The sequence below is a fragment of the Haematobia irritans genome, chromosome 4 (assembly GCF_050003625.1).
Source record: "Haematobia irritans isolate KBUSLIRL chromosome 4, ASM5000362v1, whole genome shotgun sequence".
Classification (NCBI taxonomy): domain Eukaryota; kingdom Metazoa; phylum Arthropoda; class Insecta; order Diptera; family Muscidae; genus Haematobia; species Haematobia irritans.
The window spans coordinates 181,582,109-181,610,054 of NC_134400.1; the positions used below are offsets into that span (position 1 = coordinate 181,582,109).

The 27,946-nt window shown below is 35.5% G+C and overlaps 2 protein-coding genes across 3 annotated transcripts in view; one reads left to right on the top strand and one right to left on the bottom strand.

Moving 5' to 3' along the window:
- LOC142234949 (uncharacterized) overlaps positions 1-27,946 on the top strand; it is a 234,633-nt gene that overhangs the window by 182,370 nt on the left and 24,317 nt on the right. The gene's annotated exons all lie outside the window — the stretch shown is intronic.
- On the bottom strand, positions 22,871-27,577 carry LOC142234947 (uncharacterized). The gene is made up of 2 exons (XM_075306152.1): positions 25,833-27,577; positions 22,871-23,010 (listed from the first exon to the last, which is right to left on the bottom strand). The coding sequence occupies exons 1-2, from the start codon at positions 27,478-27,480 to the stop codon at positions 22,877-22,879; spliced, it is 1,782 nt and encodes a 593-aa protein (XP_075162267.1). The 5' UTR covers positions 27,481-27,577; the 3' UTR covers positions 22,871-22,876.

Genomic DNA, 27,946 nt, shown 5'->3' on the forward strand with positions numbered 1-27,946 from the left:
TCATATGAGTGTAAATCGGGCGAAAGCTATATATGAGAGCTATATCTAAATCTGAATCGATTTGGCTGGTATTTTGCAAGTTTTTCGAGACCCATAAAATATTCGGATGTACGGAATTTGAGGAAGATCGGTTGATATACACGCCAATTATGACCAGATCGGCGAAAAATATATATGGCAGCTATATCTAAATCTGAACCGATTTTTTCCAAAATCAATAGGGATCGTCTTTGAGCCGAAACAGGACCCTATACCAAATTTTAGGACAATCGGACTTAAACTGCGAGCATTACTTTGCACACAAAAATACATCAACAGACAGACAGACAGACAGACGGACAGACAGACGGACAGACAGACAGACGGACATCGCTAAATCGACTCAGAATTTAATTCTAAGCCGATCCGTATACTAAAAGGTTGGTCTATGATTACTCCTTGGCGTTACATACAAATGCACAAACTTATTATACCCTGTACCACAGTAGTGGTGAAGGGTATAAATATGGGAAACATTTAAATCTGAAGTAATTTTAAGGAAACTTCGCAAAAGTTTATTTATGATTTATCGCTCGATATATATGTATTAGAAGTTTAGGAAAATTAGAGTAATTTTTAAAACTTTTCGACTAAGCAGTGGCGATTTAACAAGGAAAATGTTGGTATTTTGACCATTTTTGTCGAAATCAGAAAAACATATATATGGGAGCTATATTTAAATCTGAACCGATTTCAATCAAATTTGGCACACATGACTATATTACTAATTGTACTCCTAGTGCAAAATTCCAACCAAATTGGGCCAAAACTCTGGCTTCTGGGGCTATATAAGTCCATATCGGGCGAAAAATATATATGGAAGCTATATCTAAATCTGAGCCGATTTCAATCAAATTTGGCACACATGACTATACTATCAATTGTACTCCTTGTGCAAAATTTAAAGCTAATCGGGATAAAACTCTGGCTTCTGGGTCCATATAAGTGTATATCGGGCGAAAGATATATATGGGAGCTATATCTAAATCTTAATCGATTTCAACCAAATTTGCCACGCATAGCTACAATGCTAAATCTACTCCCTGTGCAAAATTTCAACCAAATTGGGCCAAAACTCTGGCTTTTAGGACCATATTAGCTCATATCGGGCGAAAGATATATATGGGAGCTATATCTAAATCTGAACCGATTTCAATCAAATTTTACACACTTAACTATACTACTAATTGTACTCCTAGTGCAAAATTTTAACCAAATTCGGCCAAAAATCTGGCTTCTGGGGCCATATAAGTCCATATCGGGCGAAAGATATATATGGGAGCAATATCTAAATCTGAACCGACTATACGACTAAGTGTTATGTTTGTACAAAGTTTCAAGCAAATCGGTATAAAACTCTGGCTGCTGGGTCCATATTAGTGCATATCGGGCGAAAGATATATATGGGAGCTATATATAAATCTGAACCGATTTCTTCCAAAATCAATAGGGTTCTATTCTGACCCAAATTAGGAACATGTGCCAAATTTCAAGGCGATTGGACTTAAATTGCGACCTAGACTTTGATCACAAAAATGTGTTCACAGACAGACGAACGGACAGACGGACATGGTTATATCGACTCAGGGACCCACCCTGAGCATTATTGCCAAAGACACCATGTGTCTATCTCGTCTCCTTCTGGGTGTTACAAACATATGCACTAACTTATAATACCCTGTTCCACAGTGTGGCGGAGGGTATAAAAACAGAAAATCGTTCAATTAGTATGGGTAATAAATGCAAATTTGTAAAAATCGAGCAATATTCTTATGTAAGAGCTACAAGTACGTATAAATACGATCGGCTAGTACATCAAAATTTGAAATTTGAGTAACATTGGTTAATAAATAAGAGTGCTATGGCCAAATTTGGGAAAATAGGGCGATGCATATATATGGAAGCTATATCTAAATCTGAACCAATGTGCATAATATTTTGCAGGTTTGATTAATACCACAGACGGTTACCTTGTGCAAAATTTGAGTACGATTAGGTAATAAATGAGGCCTCTATGGTCAAAAATAAGGTTAATTTGGCAAAATCGGGCGATACATATATATGGGAGCTATAACTAAATCTGAACCGATTTCGATGATTTTTTGCACATACCGTTAGTACTATAGGAGACTGGATCTAGCCAACTTTGAGTAAGATTGGTTAATAAATAAGGGTTCTATGGCCAAATTTGGGAAAATCGGGCTATACATATATATGGGAGCTATATCTAAATCTGAACCGATTTTGATGTTTTTTTTGCACATATAGTAAGTGCTATAGAATATTACACTTAGCCAACTTTGAGTAAGATCGGTTGATAAATAAGGGTTTTATGGCCAAATTTGGGAAAATCGAGCGGTACATATATATGGGAGCTATAGCTAAATCTTTGGATGAAATTTTGCGGACTTGAAGGGCGGTGAAAAAGATTACCTTCTGCCAAATTTGGTGACCATCCGTTTGAAAAAAAGCGCAACGTGATCCCATTTGTCGAAATCGGGCGATACATATATATGGGAGCTATATCTAAATTTGATCCGATTTCTTCCAAATTCAATAGTGTTCGTCCTTCTGTCCAAAAAACTCCCTGTACCAAATTTCATCAAAATCGGTTAATAATTGCGACCGGAATCCTGTGAACAACAAATACATGGACAGACGGACGGACGGACATCAAGCGCTAAATCGACTCAGGTGGTGATTCTGAGTCGACCGGTATATATTTTATGGGGTCTAAAATCAATATTTCTGGTAGGCACATTTTTTGGCCGATCAAACTTATTATACTCCCTGTACCAAATTTCATCAAAATCGGTTAATAATTGCGACCGGAATCCTGTGAACAACAAATACATGGACAGACGGACGGACGGACACCAAGCGCTAGATCGACTCAGGAGGTGATTCTGAGTCGACCGGTATATATTCTATGGGGTCTAAAATCAATATTTCTGGTTGGCCGATCAAACTTATTATACCCTAACCACTATGTGGTTTAGGGTATAAATATGATGACGATTTGATTGAAATTTCTTGAATTGCTCTTCCAAGTTGCAACAAATATAAAAAAATTTCCCAACGACAAAATCTCAACCTATTTGACTATTCCACAAGGACTTGATTTGGAATGCTTATGAATGAATGAGCGGCTGACAAATAGGAAATACAACAAACACATCATTGTTTTAGTAAATAAAACATAAATGTTAACACATTTCGAGGTATGCTCCGCTATACATCCTTTTCTTTTGACATTTGCTCAATTTGTCACAGATGACTAAGGGTTGAAATTCTCCAAACGCCCAACGCTTGCAACTCTACGAGATTCGAATAATCGTATGTTATTGTTATTGTTGTTACTGCTTGCAAGTGTTCTATGTTTGGGTGTGGTGTCATTGGTAAAATATCGCACATTTGTCGTGTAATCCTTGTGTAAACTTTTCAACACTCCATTCCATACTCGAACTTCTGCACTTCCGGGCTATTTGTTCGTTTTGAACTGAGCGGTATCTTTATATTCGAACATGTGTATGATGATGATGCATGTAAGGGAGAAATAACCAAATATTTGTGGGATTTCCAATTTCTGTTAGCAATTTACACGGCTGATTTGTATTTGTTTTGATTTCCTTGTAGACTAGCAAGGATATGCATTATTCTGTGTGAGTGTATATATGTGTGTGTGCCTGTTTTATTTGAAGAACACTTGGTAATATTTGCCTATATTTTTGTAATGCATGGTCTTCAGCAAAGGGATTTTTATGAACATTTGGTTTGGCAATATTAGAGCCTGCTGGTTCAGCACTCAATAAAATGGCCAGGGGCTATACCTGCAGATGTCTTAATTTCCAAATCGATGGCAAACAATTATTATAAGTAAAACAAGTGTTGTATATGTATTGCAGGCAATATCAGGTTGCTATTATTTCTAAACCGCTCGTCTGACAGATTTATTCCGGTGACAGTTCATTTTATTACAAGTTACAAAAGCATTTTGATATATAGCATTCAGAAATAACGTTATTCTTGAGGAAGACGATAGCAATGTCTGATAAAATAAAGTACTTAGGAGTAATCTTAGACAGGAAACTGAATTGGAAGTGCCACATCAAAACGAGAAGACTGAGAAAGTCTACAGATGTTGGACACAGTGTAGAAGAGCGGTGGACTTCAAATAGGGTCTGAATTCAAAGGTGATACGGTCAAAATTTGGTCAATATAAACTTGACGTATTTCTTTCAATTTTGCATTTAAAAAACCAGAACACCCCTCATTTTGAAGGTGTGTGTGTGTAGAATGTTGCTCCTATTTTGATTTTGGAATTCACTCTTCAGTTGTCAAAATGCCGTCCAAGCAAGAAGAGCGTCGTATCAAAATTTTGCTCGCGCATCGCGAAAATCCGAGCTACTCGCACGCAAAGCTGGCAAAATCGCTAAAAGTTGCCAAATCAACCGTTACAAATGTAATTAAAGTGTTTGGGGAACGTTTGTCGACAGCCAGGAAGTCTGGATCGGGGGGAAATCGAAAACCGGAAGCCGCTGAGACGACAAAGAGAGTTGCCGGTACCCTAACCTCTCTCTCCGAGATGCCGCAAATAAGCTGGGTGTATCGTCTACAACCGTGCATCGAGCCAAAAAACGAGCCGGACTATCGACTTACAAGAAGGTAGTGACTCCAAATCGCGATGATAAACAAAATACGACGGCCAAAGCGCGATCCCGGAGGCTGTACACGACGATGCTGACGAAGTTTGACTGCGTGGTAATGGACGACGAAACCTACGACGAAACCTACGTCAAAGCAGACTACAAGCAGCTTCCGGGACAGGAGTTTTATACGGCAAAAGGAAGGGGAAAGGTAGTAGATATTTTCAAGCACATAAAACTGTCAAAGTTCGCAAAGAAATATCTGGTTTGGCAAGCCCTCTGTACCTGTGGCTTGAAAAGCAGCATTTTCATAGCTTCCGGGACTGTCAACCAAGAAATTTACGTGAAACAGTGTTTGAATAAACGTCTGCTGCCTTTCCTGAAGAAACACGGTTGTTCCGTACTGTTTTGGCCGGATTTGGCATCTTGCCATTACGGTAAAAAGGCCATGGAGTGGTACGCCGCCAACAACGTGCAGGTGGTTCCCAAGGACAAGAACCCTCCCAACACGCCAGAGCTCCGCCCAATTGAGAAATACTGAGCTATTGTCAAGCGGAACCTAAAGAAGACCAAAAAAATTGCTAAGGCCGAACAGCAGTTCAAGGCAAACTGGCTTTCTGCGGCGAAGAAGGTGGACAAGGTGGCTGTACAAAATCTGATGGCAGGTGTCAAGCGTGAGGCCCGGCAATTCGGATTTGGAAAAGCGAAAGCCTAACTGAATATTTTTCCTGAATTTTATACTAATTGAACTTGAAAAAGAAATTTAATTTGATTTTTTAAATAAACGATTTCACCGATTTACACGCGTTTCCCCTTGACCAAATTTTGACCGTATCACCCTTTACTGGATATATGAGGGCGTATAAGGCCAATCCTGACATACGCGTCATTAGTCTGGTGGACATCAATGAAGAGGAAGTGCAAAATATTGTCTTGACGTGGCTGGAGCAATGACGTCCATGACCACCAAAGTCTTGGAGACAATAGGCTAGGATAGGTTAAAGTGGCAGCCCGATTAAGATTCAGGCTCACTTAGACTATTCAGTCCATTGTGATACCACATTAACTAAAAGTACCTATTACATATGGGCACTTATAGTTTCTAACCGCTGAACCTTTTTGATTATTTTTCTTTGTTGAACCAACCAGATTGTTCCAAAAACATTAGAAGACTGCTTAAGTTAACGTTTTCCAGATCCGCCAGTAATCTGAAGCTATATGCTCCTAAAAGTTGCTTGCGCTTTACACAAAATGCAGGACACTCACACAAGAGGTGTTTAATTGATTCCTTTTCCTCCGCATCATGACAGCTCATACACTAGTCATTATACTCCGCGCCTATAGTTTTTGCAAAATCGCCTATCAGGCAGCGACCCGTTATAGGAGATATCAGGAGTGATATTTGACGTCTCGCGAACACTAGCATATCTAGTGTGCGGTTTAAATTTAAATGGGGCCATATTTGCTTGGTGTCGTTACAGCCCTTGCAATTCTCCCATCGAACATTTGCCATCATAACAGCCTTCTCACGCAGCATGAGCTTGCAGGTAGCCAGAGGTTCTAGTTCCCCTGGAATATGTAAGGTAGTCCCTAGCCTTGCCAACTCATCCGCTTCGCAGTTCCCCGGTATGTTCCTATGGCCAGGCACCCATATTAGGTGAATATTGTACTGCTCAGCCATCTCATTGAGGTTGACTGTCTGAGTATATATTAATGCCCACATTTTTTGGAACATTACTTCTCAGCCAATTCGCCACCTCTCTTATTGCTAATATTTCAGCCTGAAAAACACTACAGTGATTAGGTAATCTTTCCAGATTATTAGAATATATTCCGAAACCCAATTGTCGATCCAATTTGGGGCCATCAGTGTAGAAATCTATACATTCTTTATTCCCCGGGGTCTGTGTGCACCACGCCTCACTGTTGGGAATTAGAGTCTCAAACTTTTTGTCGACAAATGGACTCGCCAAAGTGTAATCCACTACGTTAGGCACATCTGGCATTATTTTGAGGACCGAACTGTGACCGTAACTTTTTTCCAACCAAAGCGATAGCTCGCGCAACCGCACAGCCGTTGGTGCAGCTGACTGTTTGACCAAAATGTCTAAAGGCAATAGATGCAGCATGACATTAAGGGAATTTGTTCCTGTCTTGCTGAATGCGCCTGAGATACACAAACACGCCATACGCTGAACTTTGTCTAAACTTGTTGGCTGGTGAAGTGCCGACCACCAGACTACAACACCATATAGCATTATGGTTTTAGTCCCCACTTTTTTCCTATTGCCTTTTTGCACGAGTACAAAGCTACCGTTGCTTTTCTCGCCCTTTCTTCAATATTAAGCTTAAAGTTCAGCTTTCTGTCCAAAATAACGCCAAGGTATTTTACACACTCACCAAAGGGAATTTCAATACTCCCTAAGGAAATGGGCCTAACCGTGGGAGTTTTGCGATCTTTGCAGTACATGACTAGTTCTGTCTTTGCAGGATTTACCCCAAGACCATGGTCTTTCGCCCATTTCTCAGTCAACCGGAGGGCCCTCTGAATAATATCTCTGATTGTGGATGTGAATTTTCCCCTGACTGCTAGAGCCACATCATCTGCGTATGCCACCACTTATATCCTTTCTTTTTCTAGGGTAACCTGAAGGTTATTTATAGCAACATTCCAAAGAAGAGGTAATAGAACTCCTCCTTGGGGAGTGCCTCTGTTCACATACCCTTTTTATGTTTGCTTGTCTTAGTGTGGCTGAAATACGTCTCTTCATTAGAAGTTCGTCTAATAGCCTAAGTATACATGGATCAACATTCAGAGTTGTCAGTCCATTTAATATCGAGCTCGGATGGACATTATTGAACGCCCCTTCGATGTCTAGAAACGCTAAGATTGTGTATTCTTTGACAGATAGTGAGCTTTCAATAAAGCTGACTAGTTCATGTAATGCGGTCTCAGTAGACCTGCCCTTCGAGTATGCATGCTGTCGTTTCGAGAACAAACTTGAATCGATGCTAGTTCTAAGATAAATATCTATCATCCTCTCCAGAGTCTTAAGTAGGAATGAGGATAAGCTGATTGGTCGGAAATCCTTCGCCCTCGAGTGAGAGGCTTTTCCCGCTTTAGGTATGAAAACGACTTTTGTTTCCCTCCACTTTCCTGGGATATATGATAAGTTTATACATCCTTTATATATCGCCGACAACCAGGGGATAATTTTGTCAGTCACTGCTTGTAGCTCCACCGGAGTAATTCTATCAGGTCCGGGGGATTTGGATTGTCCAAATCTATTTAACGCCCATCTTATTCTAGATTCCGATACAATTTCCTCGATAGGAAACGACCGCTGAGCCGCTGTGGCACCGCCAGAACCTGGTTCAACCGTCTGATTTCCAGGAAAATGTGTGTCCAATAGTACCTCCAGCGTCTCCTCACTGGAGATGTTTTAATGAAACCTGGAGCGGAGTTGGTGGATGCTAGAACCTTCCGTAGTCTGGAAGCCTCGGACGTATTCTCAATACTGCTGCAGTAATCATTCCAAGAGTTATACTGAACATTTCTCAGTTCTCGCTTGTATCTTCTTGTAAGCGTCCCAATCCTCAGGGGCTCTAGTGGACTTTGCCTTGTTAAAGAGCCTCCTGCAGGATTTCCTCATATTACTTAATTCCGTAGACCACCATGGTGGTCGATTTTTCCCCCTTGGCTTCCCTCTAGGGCATGCAGCTTTCAGTGAGATGTTGAAGGCCTTAGTAATCCGCTCCACTGCGTGTTCGATATTTTGCACGTTTCTCATATTTGTCTCTGTTATTTCCGGCATCATCATATTGAACGATTCCCTATACCTATTCCAGTCAGCTTTCCTAACATTTGGCGGAAATTTAGTCTTGGTGGTATGAACATCAAATTTGAAACTGATGTAGCGATGATCTGAGAAGCTGTGTTCATTTAAAACCTGTCACTCAGATATCATTTCATTCAGTTCCTGCGAGGCCAAGGTGATGTCCAAAACCTCTTGCCTGTTTTTAGTGACAAAGGTTGGGGCATCTCCCTTGTTGCAGACTACCAGATTAGTACGCGAAATAAACTCTATTACCGACTCTCCTCTTGCATTAGTATCACTACTTCTCTATATACTATGATGCGCATTCGCTTCGCATCCCATAATGAGTTTCGTCTTTGTTTTCAGTGACTCCTCAACTAAGGTCTTAACGGCACATGGAGGCATCTCCCTGTCATGTCCCATGTAGACCGAATATACCCAATATTTACATTTGGCTATTTCTAAATTGGCAACGACAGTGTCTGCACATTGGAGGAAGCAGAAACAAGTTAAGCTCGTTTTTAGCAATTATACTGGTTCGATTTACATCATTACCAGTATACTGCAATAGTTTGAACCCCGGAGTACTTAATTCACGTATTTTGTTTCTATAAACGTATGGTTCTTGAATAAGAACTACGTCTATGTCCCCTTTCATCAGGAGAACTTTTAAGGCAGCACATGCAGCCTTACAATGATGAAGATTTATCTGGAGGATCCGTAGGACCATCGATATTTTCAACAACCGTCACATCAGCCGCTTCAATCGAGTCATCAAGAATGTCCTCTTCAGAGATCTCGGTGACTCTCGCAATAACCATAGGTTCAACTTTGGTGAGTTCTGAGGTAGTAGAAACTTCCTCACGCATACGGTATCTATCCATGTCTTCAACTTTGGTATCTCCCACGACTTCGCAAGAGGATCCGCTTACTTCTGATTCAGACAGAGGCTTGTCCATTATTGAATCCTTTAGCTGATCGTTCATTTGGATATAATGAAAGCCATAACATACACGGCCCTGAGACTTTGCTAGATGTGGTAAAAACTGAGTGTTCAATATAAACACTGCATGTCGTCTTGGTCCATCCACTTCATCCAAACGGCCAACCTTCCAATCAGCTGTTGGAAGATCTGGATTGCATCGTTTCAGTCTATTTAAAATAGAATCAGGTTCAGAAGGGTTTGCAGGTATCCACGCATGTGCTCTAGGTCTAGCCGGTATGTCTTTCTTCTCGACTAACTCTAGAGAAGAAAGACATACCTTCCCAAACTTCACCAATTAGTATCAGAGCAGTTTTAAAACATTCTATAGACCTCTGGTCCTCAAATGCGTCCTTTATACCAACCAGCCTCTTGGTGTCGAGGATCTGGGCCTGGAAACTTTTCCAGCACCTGTAAGTAGACGACAGACAGAGCATTCTCAATTTCCCCCCATTTTTGCTTTGGAACCATACCGTCCAATGCTCCTTTATTAATGATAGCCATCACAAGGCTGTCTTTAGCAACTGAGGCAAACGATCTTTTATCCCTTTTGGAGGATGGCAGCTCATCCGGCGATCGTTCCGTTTTTCCAGCCTCAAGAATTCCTTGAGCCCATTTTAAGGAATCGCTTTGTTTAGCCGACAGCGTGCTTGGGTCGACTGATCCTAACTTCTTTAGGATAAACAAAGCATTTCTGCGTTCCTTGAATCTCTTTCGTGAGGGATTACCTCCTTTTGATATCGTTACCTTAGAAAAAGTTCGACTTGTCAGAGTGTTGCCACCTGTCGACCCGTCTACAGGTCGACTAATTGGGCCTAACTCTTGGTCATTGCCCAGATTTATAACTCCAGTCGATACCCGTCCACTGGGCCCTGAAGTTAGCAACCCAGTGGATGACTTGGAATTTCGCTGCATGGTGGCTTAATATCCCACCACACTTGAAATTCTTAGTAGGTACCTATTACGATGAGTTTATCCGCTATTCGACGGTTGAATACAGAATACTATATTCGGAACAACAAAAATGTGTACAGTTGCCACCGTGGTGCAATGGTTAGGATGCCTGCCTTGCATGCACAAGGTCGTGGATTCGATTCCTGCTTCGACCGAACACCAAAAAGTTTTTTAGCGGTGGATTATCCCACCTCAGTTATGCTGGTGACATTTCTGAGGGTTTCAAAGCTTCTCTAAGTGGTTTCACTGTAATGTGGAACGCCGTTCGGACTCGGCTATAAAAAGGAGGTCCCTTGTCATTGAGCTTAACATAGAATCGGGCAGCACTCAGTGATAAGAGAAAAGTTTACCAATGTGATATCACGATGGACTGAATAGTCTAAGTGGGCCTGATACATCGGGCTGCCACCTAACCTAACCTATTGTCAAACCGGCAAAAGCGAAATTAAGTCCCACGAAGCAGAATACCAAATAGGAAGATGGGATTCAGTTTCATGTGAAATATTTGGGTTTATTTTTATAGTGCAAAGGGCCCGCAAAAAATAAAATGAAGTTACTCCCAAGTCACATAAAAAACGGTGTTTGTAATTTTTTTGGGTCCTATTTAATTTAGGTTTTGGAGCTAATTTTCAAGGAGCCATTATTCATAGATCTGCCAAAATTAACTAGCATTGAAAATTAAGAGTTTTGAAGAGAATGACTAAATATTGCTATAATGCAAGAGCATCCTGATGAAGCAATGAGTATACACCAGCCTAGCTTGAACGCAGTTGTACCAACTGTACTTAGTTATTGTACCTGATAGAGGTATGCACAATTCCATTTGTAAATGCAGAGTACACGTGTACTTGCTACATGAGTACATCTATTCAGCGTTGCCACTACGAAATTTTATTTTGGACTAAAATTTTTCAAATATCGGACCAAAATTCCCGCCAGCGGACCAAATTTGCAATTTCGAAGAAAAATTCCTTAACTAATATTTTGTTGTACATGGTGTTTTTATTCAAAATGTAAAGTAAATCATAAATAAGGGTTTTACGGCCAAATTTAGAAAAATTGAGCGGTACATATATATGGGAGCTATAGCTAAATCTGGGAAAATCGGGCGATACATATATATATGAGAGCTATATCTAAATCTGAACCGATTTGGATGAAATTTTGCAGACTTGAAGGGCGATTACCTTTTGCCAAATTTGGCGACGACCCGTTTGAAAAAAAGCACAGCGTGACTCCATTTGTCGAAATCGGGCGATACATATATATGGGAGCTATATCTAAATTTGATCCGATTTCTTCCAAATTCAATAGCGTTCGTCCTTGTGCCCAAAAAGCTCCCTGTACCAAATTTCATCAAAATCGGTTAATAATTGCGACCGGAATCCTGTGAACAACTAATGCACGGACGGACGTACACCAAGCGCTAGATCGACTCAGGAGGTGATTCTGAGTCGATTGGTATATATTTTATGGGGTCTAAAATCAATATTTCTGGTAGGCACATTTTTTGGCAGATCAAACTTATTATACCCTAACCACTATGTGGTTTAGGGTATAATGACTTTAAAACAATGTGTTGAAACATTTTATTAATTTTGAAAATTTTTTCAGAAATATTAAATCCATTTTGACTTCATTAAAACGAAATTTGCATTCATGTTAGGATACATATTTTTATGTCGAATCACTTAGCTATAAGGACAAACAGACTTCATTGAAAAGTTTAGAGACTTTTAGACAAGGAAAAAACTTTATTTCAGAGAAATACGTCTTATATTCTAAGCAAAATTCGTATTTGTATTTTAAGCATGTGAAATATTTGGCCTCCCGACAATATTCTTTGTGCACCATCTACTATTTAATATGTGATAGAAACCAAATTTATGAAAATGGACCAAAATGGACCAAATTCTGTTTGGTCCGACCATCGGACCAAATTTAAAAATTAGAAATCTTTTGGACCAATTTTGGTCCGATCGGACCAAAACGGCAACGCTGCATCTATTTGAGAGAGTCGCAAAATAATTGGTACACATTTTGATGAACACCAAAAGCCACGAGTAACTTCTTGTTGCTACTCTGATGTCTTCACTACAAACAAACACATATTCCTCTTTCTCTCTTATTGAAGTGTACTTGCTACATGAGTACATCTATTTGAGAGAGTCGCCAAATAATTGGTACACATTTCGATGAACACCAAAAGCCACGAGTAACTTCTTGTTGCTACTCTGATGTCTTCACTACCAACAAACACATATTCCTCTTTCTCTCTTATTGAAGTGTACTCAGAGTGATCACGTCGAGTATGTTGCGAGAACAAAACTTCATAGAGTACTCCATGTACCATGTGCAGTTTCAGAAATACAAAAAAACAGTTACTCTCCAAAATATATGTTTTAGTTTGTTATAAACAACGGCAAACGTTAAGGTAAGTGTGTGACATACATAAATATATGAAATATGTGATATACATACATATCTATGATTAATAATAATGGAATGTTTTGCTTCGCACATAACTGAGAAATACTTGTGGTACCACGTGAATTGAAGAGAATCCATGTTGTACTTTTTCTCAAGTACTTACATTTTTATTGTTCCTTTTTTTCGGAACACATATTGTTTCGGATAAGTACTTGGTGGTATTTGACAAGCAAGTGTTCTCTTCACTTCACTACTTGCGCTCTGAGAGAAAGAGAGTGTATGTACTATATTCGACAGCGAATTGCATACATGTAGTGAAAAGTTATTCGATGCAGACCTCTAGTACCTATGCAGGCCCATGTAACTTCCCATAGATTCCAGTCAAATTCATTACCATTAATCTTTTTTAAAACCAATATTATATTTATGAAAACAAAAACACAAAATATTTATTAAGTACAATATCTCTTACAAATCTATTATCACATACAATATGGAAATGAGTTACTTGTATTCTGATCAGTATTTCTTCATTCACATCGAAATTCGAATGAATGAAAAGCATCAATGTGTATGGACTTGAGAGTAGGCGAAACAAAATAATATTGGAATAGCCCATAATATTTGGTATAGGTTGATGAGAATTTCTCCAAAGTCATTTCACTTAAAATCTCCTTTAAATTGTCATATGACAAGCCTTTGCACCAATGAAAAGATAATTCCTTAAGTCGCATTAGAATGGAAAATTTTTCAATATTTGAAAATGTTGTATGATTAAAGGAAAGCTTCTTTAGATATTGACAAGAATGGGCTATAGTTTCAATCACCTCATCATTTGCTACATCACTTAGGGTTATTGTGAGACTGGAGAGATTTTCAAATTTACTCAAAAATGTCTTTAAGTTCCAAGACCAAAAAGATGAGAAAAATGATCCATATATATCTAAATCTTGTAGTAAATGATTTGTTACTTCTTCCATCTCGAGGGCTACATCTTCTGGGTCCGGTATGAAGATCTCTTTAAAATGTCGATATTGTAATTTCAATTTTATTAACATATCCTGTAGGGCAGTTGTTCTATTTCCAAAATCAGAGACATTTTTCAAAGAGAACTGTTTCAACTGCTTCATTCTCATGATACTGTGAATGCTTAGATCCTCTCCCAATTTGATTATTTCATGGTTCTTATTGCAGCATCCAAAAATATGAAGTTTCTCCAATAGCGGACAATTCTGGGCCAAGTGTTGTAAATGGTGATTGGTAATGATCATATGCTTGTAACTGATCGAAATGAGATTCTTTAGATTTTGGGTCCTTATGGCACTTCCATAGATTTCGGTTAGCTGTTGTATATCTTCAGCATAGATATTTAGAAAATATTCCAAACCCTCATAACTGACATATAACTCCTCGTGGGTATCCTCATTGGTTATCATAACAAATTCTTGACGTTTTTCAATGATAAGTCTTCGATATGGATCGCAGCATATGAATTCCCGGTAGAAATCATTGAAATGATGGGAAACTGTGGCAAATTTCAATTGTTCTTCACGATTGAGTAACTCAAAGAGGTAACGCAAGAGCTCCACATTAGCGAAAACTTTTTCAAAAATGTTTCCCCGATTTTCTTGGCTCATTCCCATTTCGATATGATTTCTCTATGAAGTTTTAATAGAAATTTTACATTGCACACGCTTTGGCATATTCTCGCTTACTAAGGGTTCCGCAATATGATTTTTCTTATCACAATACTATTATGTACGAGTGTAGAAGCCAAAGTTAACACGAATTCAAGATTTTCAAAATAAACACGAAACTGATAGATTTTGAAGGTGTGTCAGTGATATGAAACTATCAGAGGTTATGCGATTTGGTTAGGGAGTGATCAAGACAAACAAATCTTTGCCGTGAACTAGCCGAGTCCGAAGCGTTCCACATTACAGTGAAACCACTTAGAGAAGCTTTGAAACCCTCAGAAATGTCACCAGCATTACTGAGGTGGGATAATCCATCGCTGAAAAACTTTTTGGTGTTCGGTCGAAGCAGGAATCGAACCCACAACCTTGCGTATGCAAGGCGGGCATGCTAACCATTGCACCACGATGGCTCCCCTGGACCGATATGGAACATTTGCAATACCATTCGACCCATATGAATACTTGTGCCAAATTTTAAGTCGATAGTTGGCTTCGTACGGAAGTTAGCGTGATTTCAAAAGACGGACGGACGCCCCAAGGTCGACTCGCCATGACCCAGAGTACACATATACTTTATGGAGTCTGCGAGTTAGTATACCCCCTGAGAGTTAGTATACCCCCATCCTATGGTGGAGAGTATAAAACATAAAATGTAGGGTTTCCAAACGTTTAGGAGATAAATTGTACAACCAATCATGACGAACACACATTTTCATAGAATGAAGCCGCCGGCCTTTGATTTTAGCCGTCGCTGACCCTTTTTTGCCAGTCATTTCTATAACAATTTCGCACAAATCTTGTTCAAAAGATATGCATGATATGTAAATTTGATTGTAAGATTGGTTGTATAACTGATCCATGGTTAATAAAGTTGGCACTTTCGTGTTTTTTTTTATAGATTTCGACTGCCAAAAGTACCGTGGCACGACCTCGAGCCATTTGGTACTTTTTCATTACAATTACTCTATACATAGTTATTCTGCCCTAAATATGGACGTTTCTCAGATATAAATCCAACTCTAAAAATTTTAAATAGCGGACATTGAAGAAATAAACATATACCAAAATCAAGATATTTTAGTTTTTATTACAGGATCTCAACATTTTTTAGATGAATATTTTCTATACCCCAATCGTCCGCAAATGTGAAAAGTGGAATATGATTTTTTTTCCCGTCACACAGAGGAACAGAGTATTATAAGATAGTGTATATATTTGAAACGCCCAGAAGGAGACGAAATACAAACATGGCGTCTTTAACAATAATGCTTAGAGCCGGGCCCTGAGCCAGTTGCCACAGTTGTTAGAATTCTATAAAAAATGGTAAATTCTTTACTGTTTTGTAGATTGGAAGAATTCTTGATTATGGTAGATTTTGCAAAGAGGTACTTCTTCATAAATTTTCTATTGAAATAAACTTTTGAAAATTTTTCTACAGAAATAAAAATTTGACAAAATTTTCTATAGAAATAAAATTTTGGCAAAATTTTCTATAGGAATAACTTTTTTACAAATTTTTGTATAGAAATAAATTGTTGACAAAATTTTCTATAAGAATAACATTTTTCCTATAAATATAAAATTTTGACAAAATTTCCTATAGAATAAAAATTAGACAACATTTTTTATGGAAATAAAATGTTGACGAAATTTTCTATAGAATAAAAATTAGACAAAATTTTTTATGGAAATAAAAGTTTGACAAAATTTTCTATAGAAATAAAATTTTGAAAAAATTGTCTACAGAAATAAAATTTTTAAAAAATTTTCTATATAAATAAAATTTTGACAAAATTTTCTATATACATAAAATATTGACAAATTTTTCTATAGAAATAATTTTTTTACAAAATTTTGTATAGAAATAAATTGTTGACAAAATTTTCTATAGAAATAAAATATTAACAAAATTTTCTACAGATATAAAAGTTGGCTAAATTTTCTATAGAATAAAAATTAGACAACATTTTTTATAGAAATAAAATTTTGACAAAATTTTCTATAGAAATAAAATATTGACAAAATTTTCTACAGATATAAAATTTTGGCTAAATTTTCTTAGACAAAATTTTTTATGGAAATAAAATTTGGCAACATTTTTTATAGAACAAAATTTAAAAAAAAAAATTGTCTATAGAAATAAAATTTTGACAAAATTTTCTATGGAAATAAAATTTTGACAAAATTTTCTATAAAAATAAAATATTGACAAAATTCTCTATTGAAACAAAATTTTTGACAAAATTTTCTATATAAATAAAATTTTGACAAAATTGTCTATAGAAATAAATTTTTTACAAAAATTTTGTATAGAAATAAATTGTTGAAAAAATTTTCTATAGAAATAAAATTTGGACAAAATTTTCTATAGAAATAAAATATTGACAAAATTTTCTATATAAATAAAATATTGACAAAATTTTCTATAGAAATAATTTTTTTACAAAATTTTGTATAGAAATAAATTGTTGAAAAAATTTTCTATAGAAATAAAATTTGGACAAAATTTTCTATAGAAATAAAATATTGACAAAATTTTCTACAGATATCAAATTTGGCTAAATTTTCTATAGAATAAAAATTAGACAACATTTTTTATAGAAATAAATTTTTTACAAAATTTTATATAGAAATAAATTGTTGACAAAATTTTCTATAGAAATAAAATTTTGACATAATTTTCTATAGAAATAAAATATTGACAAAATTTTCTACAGAAATAAAATTTGGCTAAATTTTCTTTAGAATAAAACTTAGACAAAATTTTTTATGGAAATAAAATTTAGCAACATTTTCTATAGAATAAAATTTTGAAAAAAATTGTCTATAGAAATAAAATTTTGACAAAATTATCTATAAAAATAAAATATTGACAAAATTCTCTATTGAAACAAAATTTTTGACAAAATTTTCTATAGAAATAAAATTTTGACAAAATTTTCTATATAAATAAAATATTGACAAAACTTTCTATAGAAATAAATTTTTTACAAAATTTTGTATACAAATAAATTGTTGAAAAAATTTTCTATAGAAATAAAATTAGGACAAAATTTTCTATAGAAATAAAATATTGACAAAATTTTCTACAGATATAAAATTTGGCTAAATTTTCTATAGAATAAAAATTAGACAAAATTTTTTATAGAAATAAAATTTTGACAAAATTTTTATGGAAATAAAATTTTGACAAATTTTTCTATAGAAAAAAATTTTTATAAAATTTTGTATAGAAATAAATTTTTTACAAAATTTTGTATAGAAATAAATTGTTGACAAAATTTTCTATAGAAAAAAATATTGACAAAATTTTCTAAAGATATAAAATTTGGCTAAATTTTCTATAGAATAAAAATTAGACAAAATTTTTTATGGAAATAAAATTTAGCAACATTTTCTATAGAATAACATTTTGACAAAATCGTCTATAGAAATAAAATTTAGCAACATTTTCTATAGAATAACATTTTGACAAAATTGCCTATAGAAATAAAATTTTGACAAAATTGTCTATAGAAATAAAATTTTGACAAAATTTTCTATAGAAATAAAATTTTGACAAAATTTTCTATAAAAATAAAATATTGACAAAATTCTCTATTGAAATAAAATTTTGACAAAATTTTCTATAGAAATAAAATTTTGACAAAATTTTCTATATAAATAAAATATTGACAAAATTTTCTATAGAAATAATTTTTTTACAAAATTTTCGGAAGGTTCAAGTGTATTTAACTTTGGCTAAATTTTCTATAGAATAAAAATTAGACAACATTTTTTATAGAAATAAAATTTTGACAAAATTTTCTATAGAAATAAAATATTGACAAAATTTTCTACAGATACAAAATTTGGCTAAATTTTCTATAGAAAAAAACTTAGACAAAATTTTTTTATGGAAATAAAATTTAGCAATATTTTCCATAGAATAAAATTTTGACAAAATTGTCTATAGAAATAAAATTTTGACAAAATTGTCTATAGAATAAAAATTAGACAAAAATTTTTATGGAAATAAAATTTGGCAAAATTTTCTATAGAAATAAAATTTGGCAAAATGAGATTTTTTTAGAAAATTGTCTAAATCGGCCTTTAAATATACTTTTACTTTTACAATAGTCTTTTTAAATTTGATGTAATTTTAGCTCCTTTTGGCTTTGAAAAGTATATTTTAAATACATTTTTAGTACTTTTCGTCCTTTGCCACCGCCGCCGACAAACACGGGTCGCCGTCATTCTCTGGTCCCTATGCCAGGACGAATCTTCTGGGCTTCTTGATTAGAGCCTGTAAATGATGAATTTCCATCGGTTGGATTTGTGCCATCTATCCAAACTTTCCCATGGGGACGATTCGCACATAAGAACGATGAAATCCCTGTCCCACTTCCCCAAACAAACAAAAAAACAGTTAAAAAATTTAATCCAAATTTGCTAAAACTTATTTTGATACGCCATACGCATGGCTTTCTTTTGGGCAGGAGCACAGAAAAATGTTTCGCCTTCCGCCTACGCTTCGGTTATGTTTACACACTAACAGTGCACAGAAAAAAAAAAATTCACGAACATTTTTCCAATTAAAATCTTAATTGAGTTTTAAAAAGTATTCAATTAAAAATTTAATTGAGTTAACAAATTTTTTAATTGAAATAAAAATCAATCACACAAATTAATAGTATCATCATTTCTGTGATTGAAGACATTTCAATTAAAAAATTAATTGGATCAATTAATTTCGTGATTGAATCAGAATTTTTTTTGTGGGTGGTTGGCATTAAATAAATGTTTTATGGTCAATAACAGAGAATGAAGCCTACCCATTTTTGTCGGCGGCGGCTGACACTAATTTGTTGCCTCCAGCGTGAGGGCGACATAAATTTGTCTATTCGGCGGCAGACAATTATCCATTATAAAATCAATTTGAAGTTATCCGAGATTCGTTGTACAACCAATCTAACAATCACATTTCATTCAAATTTTCTGAGCTAAATTTTTGCAAAATTGTTATGGGAACTTGATGACTGATTTTGGCTGGAAAGTTAAACATTTAAAAAAAAATGCAAAAATTTTTAATAAATTTTTCTGATTTAAATCAATATTTTTGATTAATTGGCGGCTAAATTTGAGTCGAGATCAGTCGACATATTTGGCGGCGGCGTCGACTGGTAAAAAATGGTCGGCGGCGACTGAAATCAGCGGCACGACCTGGCGGCTTCATTTTCTGGTCAATAAGAGTGATCAAAAACTTTTAGAGCAGCCCTCGTATAACCGCAAAAATGTACTTGGCAATAACAAAAACAAAAAAAAAAAAAACAGATTAAAACAGCACTCATTATTCATTAGACAAACGGGCGGTCTTTCAGTGAGTGAGTCAATCATAGCAGCCCACCACATACTCTCGCATTCTCATAATGAAATCAAAGCAAAAACAACTTCCTAAAAAAGTTTACTCATTTGCACTTTTTTCGTCTTGCAAATACATTAGCAAGTATTGTACTACTTTTTTTATTTTAAATATTGTTCTATACATCAAACAAAATGATATGTAACTTTTCTTTGGCGTTGTGTATTTTTTTATTATCACTTTGTCTAAGCAGGTAAAAATAATTTATTTAGCAATGCAAAAATATCTGTTTGCGTAAAAAATACAAGTTTACAGAAACAGGGCAAAAGTGTTTTTTATACCCTCCACCATAGGATGGGTGGAGGGTACAAATATTGCTGTAAGACCCCATAAAGTATATATATTCTGGGTCGTGGTGAAATTCTGAGTCGACCTGAGCATGTCCGTCCGTCCGTCCGTCTGTTGAAATCACGCTAACTTCCGAACGAAACAAGCTATCGACTTGAAACTTGGCACAAGTAGTTGTTATTGATGTAGGTCGGATGGTATTGCAAATGGACCATATCGGTCCACTTTTACGTATAGCCCCCATATAAACGGACCCCCAAATTTGGCTTGCAGACCCTCTAATAGAAGCAAATTTCATCCGATCCGGCTGAAATTTGGTACATGGTGTTAGTATATGGTCTCTAACAACCATGCAAAAATTTGTCCACATCGGTCCATAATTATATATAGCCCCCCAATAAACCCATACCCCGATATGGCTTGCGGAGCCTCTAAGAGAAGAGAATTTCATCCGATCTGGCTGAAATTTGGTACATGGTGTCTAACAACTATGCAAAAATTGTTCCACATTGGTCAATAATTATATATAGCCCCCATATAAACCGATCCCCCGATTTGGCTTGCGGAGCCTCTAAGTGAAGCAAATTTCATCCGATCCGGCTGAAATTTGGTACATGGTGTTAGTATATGGCCTCAAACACCCATGCAAAAATTGGTCGAAATCGGTCCATAATTATATATGGCCCCCATATAAACCGATCCCCAGATTTGACCTCCGGAGTCCCTTGGAAGAGCAAAATTCATCCGATTCGGTTGAAATTTGGTACGTGATGTTTGTATATGGTATCCAACAACCATGCATGAATTGGTTCATATCAGTCCATAATTATATATATAGCCCCCATATAAACCGATCCACAGATTTGACCTACGGTGCCTTTTGGAGAAGCAAAATTCATTCGATCTGATTGAAATTTGGTACGCGGTTTTACTATATGATATTTAACAACCATGCCAAAAGTGATCCATATCAGTCCATAATCATATATAGCCCCCATATAAACCGATCCCGAGATTTGGTTTTGGAACCTCTTGGATGAGCAAATTTCATCCGAGTCAGTTGAAATTTGGTACATTGTGCTAGTATATGGTCGTTAACAACCATGCCTAACTAGGTCCATATCGGTCTATAGTTATATATATCCCTAAGATAAATCGATCCCCAATCACACAAAAATTGCACCCTTACAAAAAATCGCTTCTGTAACATATACTCCCAAACATATTTTGCTTCAAGCACATACATTTTTGGGTATTGCCCAAACATTTATATGTTTGATCTCTACCAATATATAATATGTTTGAAAGCATATTGGTCTAAACAATATATATTTGGGTAGTCTAAGTTCCAAACATTTTGTATTTTTGCATCCAAATTCAATAATGTTGTCTTCCAAAAAACAATATGTTATTATGTGACCATATAATATGTTTGGAAGCATTTTGCACCCAAAAATATTATATGCTTAAAAAAAAATCTCCCAAACAATATTGTGCTCAAAATTTTATTTATTTATTTATATATTTACAATCATAATGAATTATGAAAATAAACAGGTAATATAGGTGCTAACAACATAGGTTTTCGACCTGAATGCTCAAAATTTTGTTTCTGCCCAATTGTATATTCCCCGATATCTTTCTCACTTCCACGAGATTTTTTAGTTCTTAGCACCTTTTTCTGTAATACAAACATTGTAGAAGAAATTATTCAATTTTATGATTTTTTATTTTAATTTTACCTTTAGCCGGACGGGGATTCGAACAGCGGACCACACAGTTTGTAAGGATCAAAGAAATAGCTGATCAATTGCCCAAGGAAAAATAAAATGTTAATTTTGTAATAACAAGCCACAACCACCAACTTAATTCAATATCGCTCCCTGTTAAATGGCGCTCCAAGCTACTAAACACATATATGTTTATAGGCTATTTCTAAATTAATATATGTTTGCATCCAAGCATATTATATTTACAAACATTTTATGTCCCAAACATAATATGTTCTAACATATTAACATATATGTCCCAAACATGTTATGCTAGTTTATGAACATTATATGCTTGCACTCAAAAATATTGTGTTTAAAAATTTGTGTTCCAAACATATAATGTTTATAGCCAAACATATGAAAAACAGTCTTTTTCATCCGTGTGGTCCAAATCATTCATAATTGTATATAGCCCCCATATAAGCGACACCCATATTTCAATTCTGGCTCCCTACGTACCGTGCAAAAGTCCATATCGATTCGCAATTATTTGTAGACTTACATACATTTTTGTCTAATATATACCACGTGTGGACTAACTCACAATTTAGAAAACGATTTGAGATACCACAACCCAAGTAATTCGATTGTGTATAACAGTCTTTCGTAGAAGTTTCTACGCAATCCATGGTGGAGGGTACATAAGATTCGGCCTGGCTTACGGCCGTTTATACTTGTTTTTGCTGTAAACTTTAGAGTGGGTAATTTGTTGTAGTAGGTCTCATTGCAGATGTTAATGTATATACACTCTGTATTCTCTAGAATATGGAAAATTTTGCATTATATCTTCATAAACTGCAAGTGCTGCCTTTCAAGATGAAGTTGCCAATTTAACATCAATGATTTTTTTTAATTATTATGTTTATTTAATTTATTTAATATTCTAGAAATTACTATGCTATCATCGGCATTTTGAAAAGTTTTACGCAAGTCCTCGAGTAGGAAAATGTTGCTACTGCAGTGTCTCCTCATCTCGTTGCAGTCTGGAAGAATTAAAAAAAAATTTATTACGAAATATTGGTATCAGACCCTATAAAGGTATATATTATGGATCGTGGTGAAATTCTGAGTTGATCTAGCCGCCCGTACGACCCACAGTGCTTTGATCCCATATAACGAATGAAGAAAAATAGTAGAAGGCATCATAGGAAATTGAAAATTTGAATGGCTTTCTTGACTATTAAAACCAGAAATTAGAAAAAATACCGGAGTACATATTTTTTTGCCGCTTTCGAAGCAATGTGCGTTCGTCTGTTGAAATCACACTAACTTGCGAACCTCACAAGCTATCGACTTGACACACTTAAGTGTCAAAAACAGAGATATCGAGCATAGTGTGAACGTTATGTTTTTCCAAACTGTTGAATTTAGTTTTAAATTAAATTTAAAATAAATGATAAAAAGTGTTTCGGCTTCGGATATTCACCGAAGGCGGATAAATTGGCAGAATACCGAAGCCTATTATTCGGTCGAACTCTAGTAAAGGGTGGTTAAAATTTCTAGGGCCGATGTTGATTTTGAATAAAACACAAACTATTTAGGAAATTATTGTAATTTTATTTTATTATGATATATTGGTATTACTCAATTATGTATGGAACCAAATATCGGCCAAATGGGCGCCGCGACCTCGGTGGCACACCTTCATCCGATGGTCCAAATTTTCGATGACGCTGAGGCCGTTAATGTGCCGAATTATCTCATCCCTCAGCTCTTGAATTGTTGCTGGCTTATCCACGTACACCTTTTCTTTCAAATAACCCCAAAGAAAAAAGTCCAACGGTGTCAAATCACATGATCTTGGCGGCCAATTGACATCGCCATTACATGAGACGTAACACGGCCATTGAATTTGTTGCGCAAAAGAGCCATTGTTTCGTTAGCTGTTTGGCAAGTGGCACCTTCCTGCTGAAACTACATATCGTCCACATCCATATCTTCCAATTCGGGCCATAAAAAGTTCGTTATCAACTGACGATAGCGAACACCATTCACAGTAACTGCCTGACCGGCCTCATTTTGGAAAAAATACGGCCCGACGATGCCGCCAGCCCATAAACCGCACCAAACAGTCACTCTTTGTGGGTGCATTGGTTTTTCGACAATCACTCTTGGATTCTCATTCGCCCAAATGCGGCAATTCTGTTTATTGTCAACTGAGGTGAAAATGTGTCTCATCACTGAAGATGATTTTCTTCGAAAATTGATCATCCACTGTTGCCATTTCTTGGAACCATTTAACACGTTGTTGGATTGTGTATCTCTCCATGGTTCAAATTGAGTAAGTTTGAAATAGAGAAATGTCAAATAAAATTCGGAAAAAAAACGTTTGGCGTTTGTTTGGTGTGGTTCACATTCAACATCGGTCCCTTACAATTTAACCACCCTTTACATAAGATTTGTCGAACTTTCGTGCGTATATATTTGTTTTCAAATATATACGCCCGGGGTTTCGATTTAGAGCTGATCACTAACAGCTGGATATGATAGGCATCATTTACACTAAAAACTAGGCAGCATTTACAAGGAATATTATGCATCATTTACGTGGAATACTAGCTTATGCGCTGTACATATTATAAGTTTATCCGGACGACAGTGCTAGTGTCGAACATATCCCAGATATTGGACACACTATAAGTTAAGCCCGACGGCATAATCGATACTGCTGTTTGTTAATGTGATCGATAACACATTTATCGATTATTTAGTCATTGCCGACAATTCATATCGATTGGATACACTGTAAGATTCTTTACAAACAGACACACATTTCGTTGGGAAAAACTTATAGTCTGGACTAGAGGTGGAGAACTATCGATAGCACTATCGGCACTATCGATTGTTGGGCACTATCGAGCTACTATCGATAGCAGCCAGACATTTTCGATAGTACTATCGATAGTTAGTCGATAGTTTGGCTTTCACATCACCAAATATTCTCCTTTTTGTGACGTCTGCTGCAGCATTAAAAGGAATGGATCGCTTTCTCCAAAGAGGTGTAATATTTACTTTTAAAGTAGTTCTGAGTTTTGACTATGTGTTGAATTTCAGCTAAACTTCGGAGCTCCATGACAGTCAGTGAGTCGACCATGTCAGGCATGTGATTACAACAGCACAGACTCAGAGAAAGATTTGGCTACCGAGAGAAAAAAGAAAAATAACATCTTACAAGTATGGAAATATTTTAAAAGGTCAGAGGACAAACAATTTTCAAAGTGCCTTAATTGCGGAAAGGAGTATAAAACGAGCAGAAACACATCGAATTTTCACGACCATCTAAAATGATACCATTCTGGCTTAGAAATTCTAGCCTCTGATCCTAGCTATTTCGCCGGATACTGCCAATATTGCACCGACAAGCAGAAGTTGTAGATCGTCAATACATTCAGTAGCTTCTTACTTTAAAAGAGCCGTTTTGTACGACACAAGCATCCCTGCAACAAAGCGGGACAAATTCTTTTCGACAGGCGAAAAATGTTAACATTATTTTATTTTTAAACCAAACCTTTTGGATCAAATAACTTTAATATCGTAAAATATTCATATTAAAATATTAAACAAATTTTAAATACGAACCAAATATGTATATTATTGTGGACGATACTATCGTCGAATATCGATAGTACTATCGTCAACTATCGATGGTTGTGAAAGTACTATCGTCGACTATCGATGGCGCCGACTATCGATAGTTCTCCACCTCTAGTCTGGACGGCCCATTAAGCACAGACGAATGCTGTTTAAAGTTAAAATTTGTATAGAAGAGAAGGCGACCACTTTCCTGTTCCTAATGACTACTTACCTATGGCAAAACCGTAGATAAGAATTTCTTTAATGCTGTGCGGGAAATTTCTATGATTGATAATTCGATGCAAAAGCTCATTGTCATAGGGAGTAAAATGTAAAATTGTGATTTTCAAATTTCGGTGACGAGCAAAAAGATCAATCCAAAAATCAAACGCCAATTGTATAATTCCAATGTGAAGAGTTATATGACGAACAGTGGTAGAAATCTCTTGAAGGCTTGAAGTATGAATTTCAATTAGATCTGCATTATATGTAGATGGACATTTTTCCATATGAAGTTCCTGCAGAGATGAATGCTTCAAAATGGCCATAATATAGGACCACATATAGGGTGCATCCACGAAAGGAATGGTAAGCTGGCGTAGATATTTAAGGCCAAGTAATTGTTTGACATCCATAAGTGATTCATTTATTTGTAAAATTTCCAAATTATAGCAGTACATTAAATTGGATGAAAATATTAGACCAGAACATATTGAAGGATTTGTATGATACCATGAGAGATTTTTTAGTCGTGTTCTATTTCCTTTGAAACTCGACGATAGTCGACATGTGTCCATAGAGTCAAGGGCCAATGTTTGTATGGATGGTGAGATGGTGAATTCTTCAAAGACTCCCTGGTAGAGAGTATATTTCGATATGAATTTTTCCAAATTTTCTCGCATTAAAATCTCTTTTAAATGTTTGTGTTTTAGATTTTTACAAGAAAATAAGCTTAGCTCTTTCAGATGGGCGGGCAAACGCAGTGAGTCGATATACTGGAATATTGTCTGTCGTAGAGTTAGCAATTCTAGATGTTTACATGTATCAGCTAGGTTTTCTAAAATCTCCTGGCTAACAGGATCTATAATTGTTAAATAGAGGGTTTTGAGATTTTCCAGGGTTTGTGAAAAAATTTCAAAATTTAAAATATCCCATTTTTCAGGAAGAAGAGAAATTTTCATATCTAATTCTCTAAGGGGTTTGAGGGTGTGAGGTTTCCATAATTCAGAATATTTTCGAATTTCAATTTCTGTTTCTATACAGCAATCCAATTTTAAATATTCCAAATTGTTGTTTTGAATTATTTGAATTAGATCTTTATATTTCACGGGAGGATAGTTTGAAAAACTCTTTATTGAAATTATTTTCAATTTTTTCAAATTTAAAAGAAATTCAAAATTCATATAAGCTCTAGGTTTGATTAATTTGTCATATGATCTACATGGTTTTTCATCTAGATACAAATCTTTCAAGCCGGTTAAACACATAATTGCATTTTTGAGATTTTCCATATCCATGTCTTTATTATAAAGGTATCTCAATATTTTCAAATTTTTAAATCTGTTCATATCGGGCAATGACATCTCGTTGACAATTAATTCTTTTACTTCATCTGCATAGCATGTTATGAAGGCTTCATAACCATTTGTTTTGAGTTTTAGCATTCTTAACGATTTGCCACTCGCTACCCAGTACTCGTCGTCATATTTTGCCATACTTAAGATCTCATAACTATCTTTCCATATATAAGATTTGAATATATTTTCAAAAATTCCATTCACAATTGCTAAACGTAGTTGATCTTCAAATGTTAGCCGCTTAAAAATATTGATTAGAACATCACAATTTGTTGCGATTCGTTTGAAATCTCCCGTAATCATTTTCTAAAAATAGCTTTGCTTTATAGGCTACAAATGTTTATTTTATATTTTTCTTATTATGTTCAAATTGTTTTTGTTTTTGTATTATTTTGTTGCGTTCTCGTCAACAGCTGAATTAATACTAGTAATAAAATAATAACAAATTTTTTTTTGTATACCTTGTAGACCAGCAATGCATTTCCTCCATGAAATTTTATTTCAGTTAATTAGAGGGGAAGGAAGTTATTGAATTTGAAGGAGCCCAGAGAGAGAGAGAGAGAGAGATGTATACATATATGTGAATAAAATCAGAGTGTTAACTGATACAAAATGTTAACAATTCAGACAATTCTTCCAAAAATTCTATTATACTCTTCATCACACAGTGGTTCGAAATCGTTTTTTTTTTTTTGTTAAAAATAACTCGGCAATAGATAAAGATATTAACATAGTTTTTGTGAAAGCTGGTGTTTCCTCTATGTTTTTA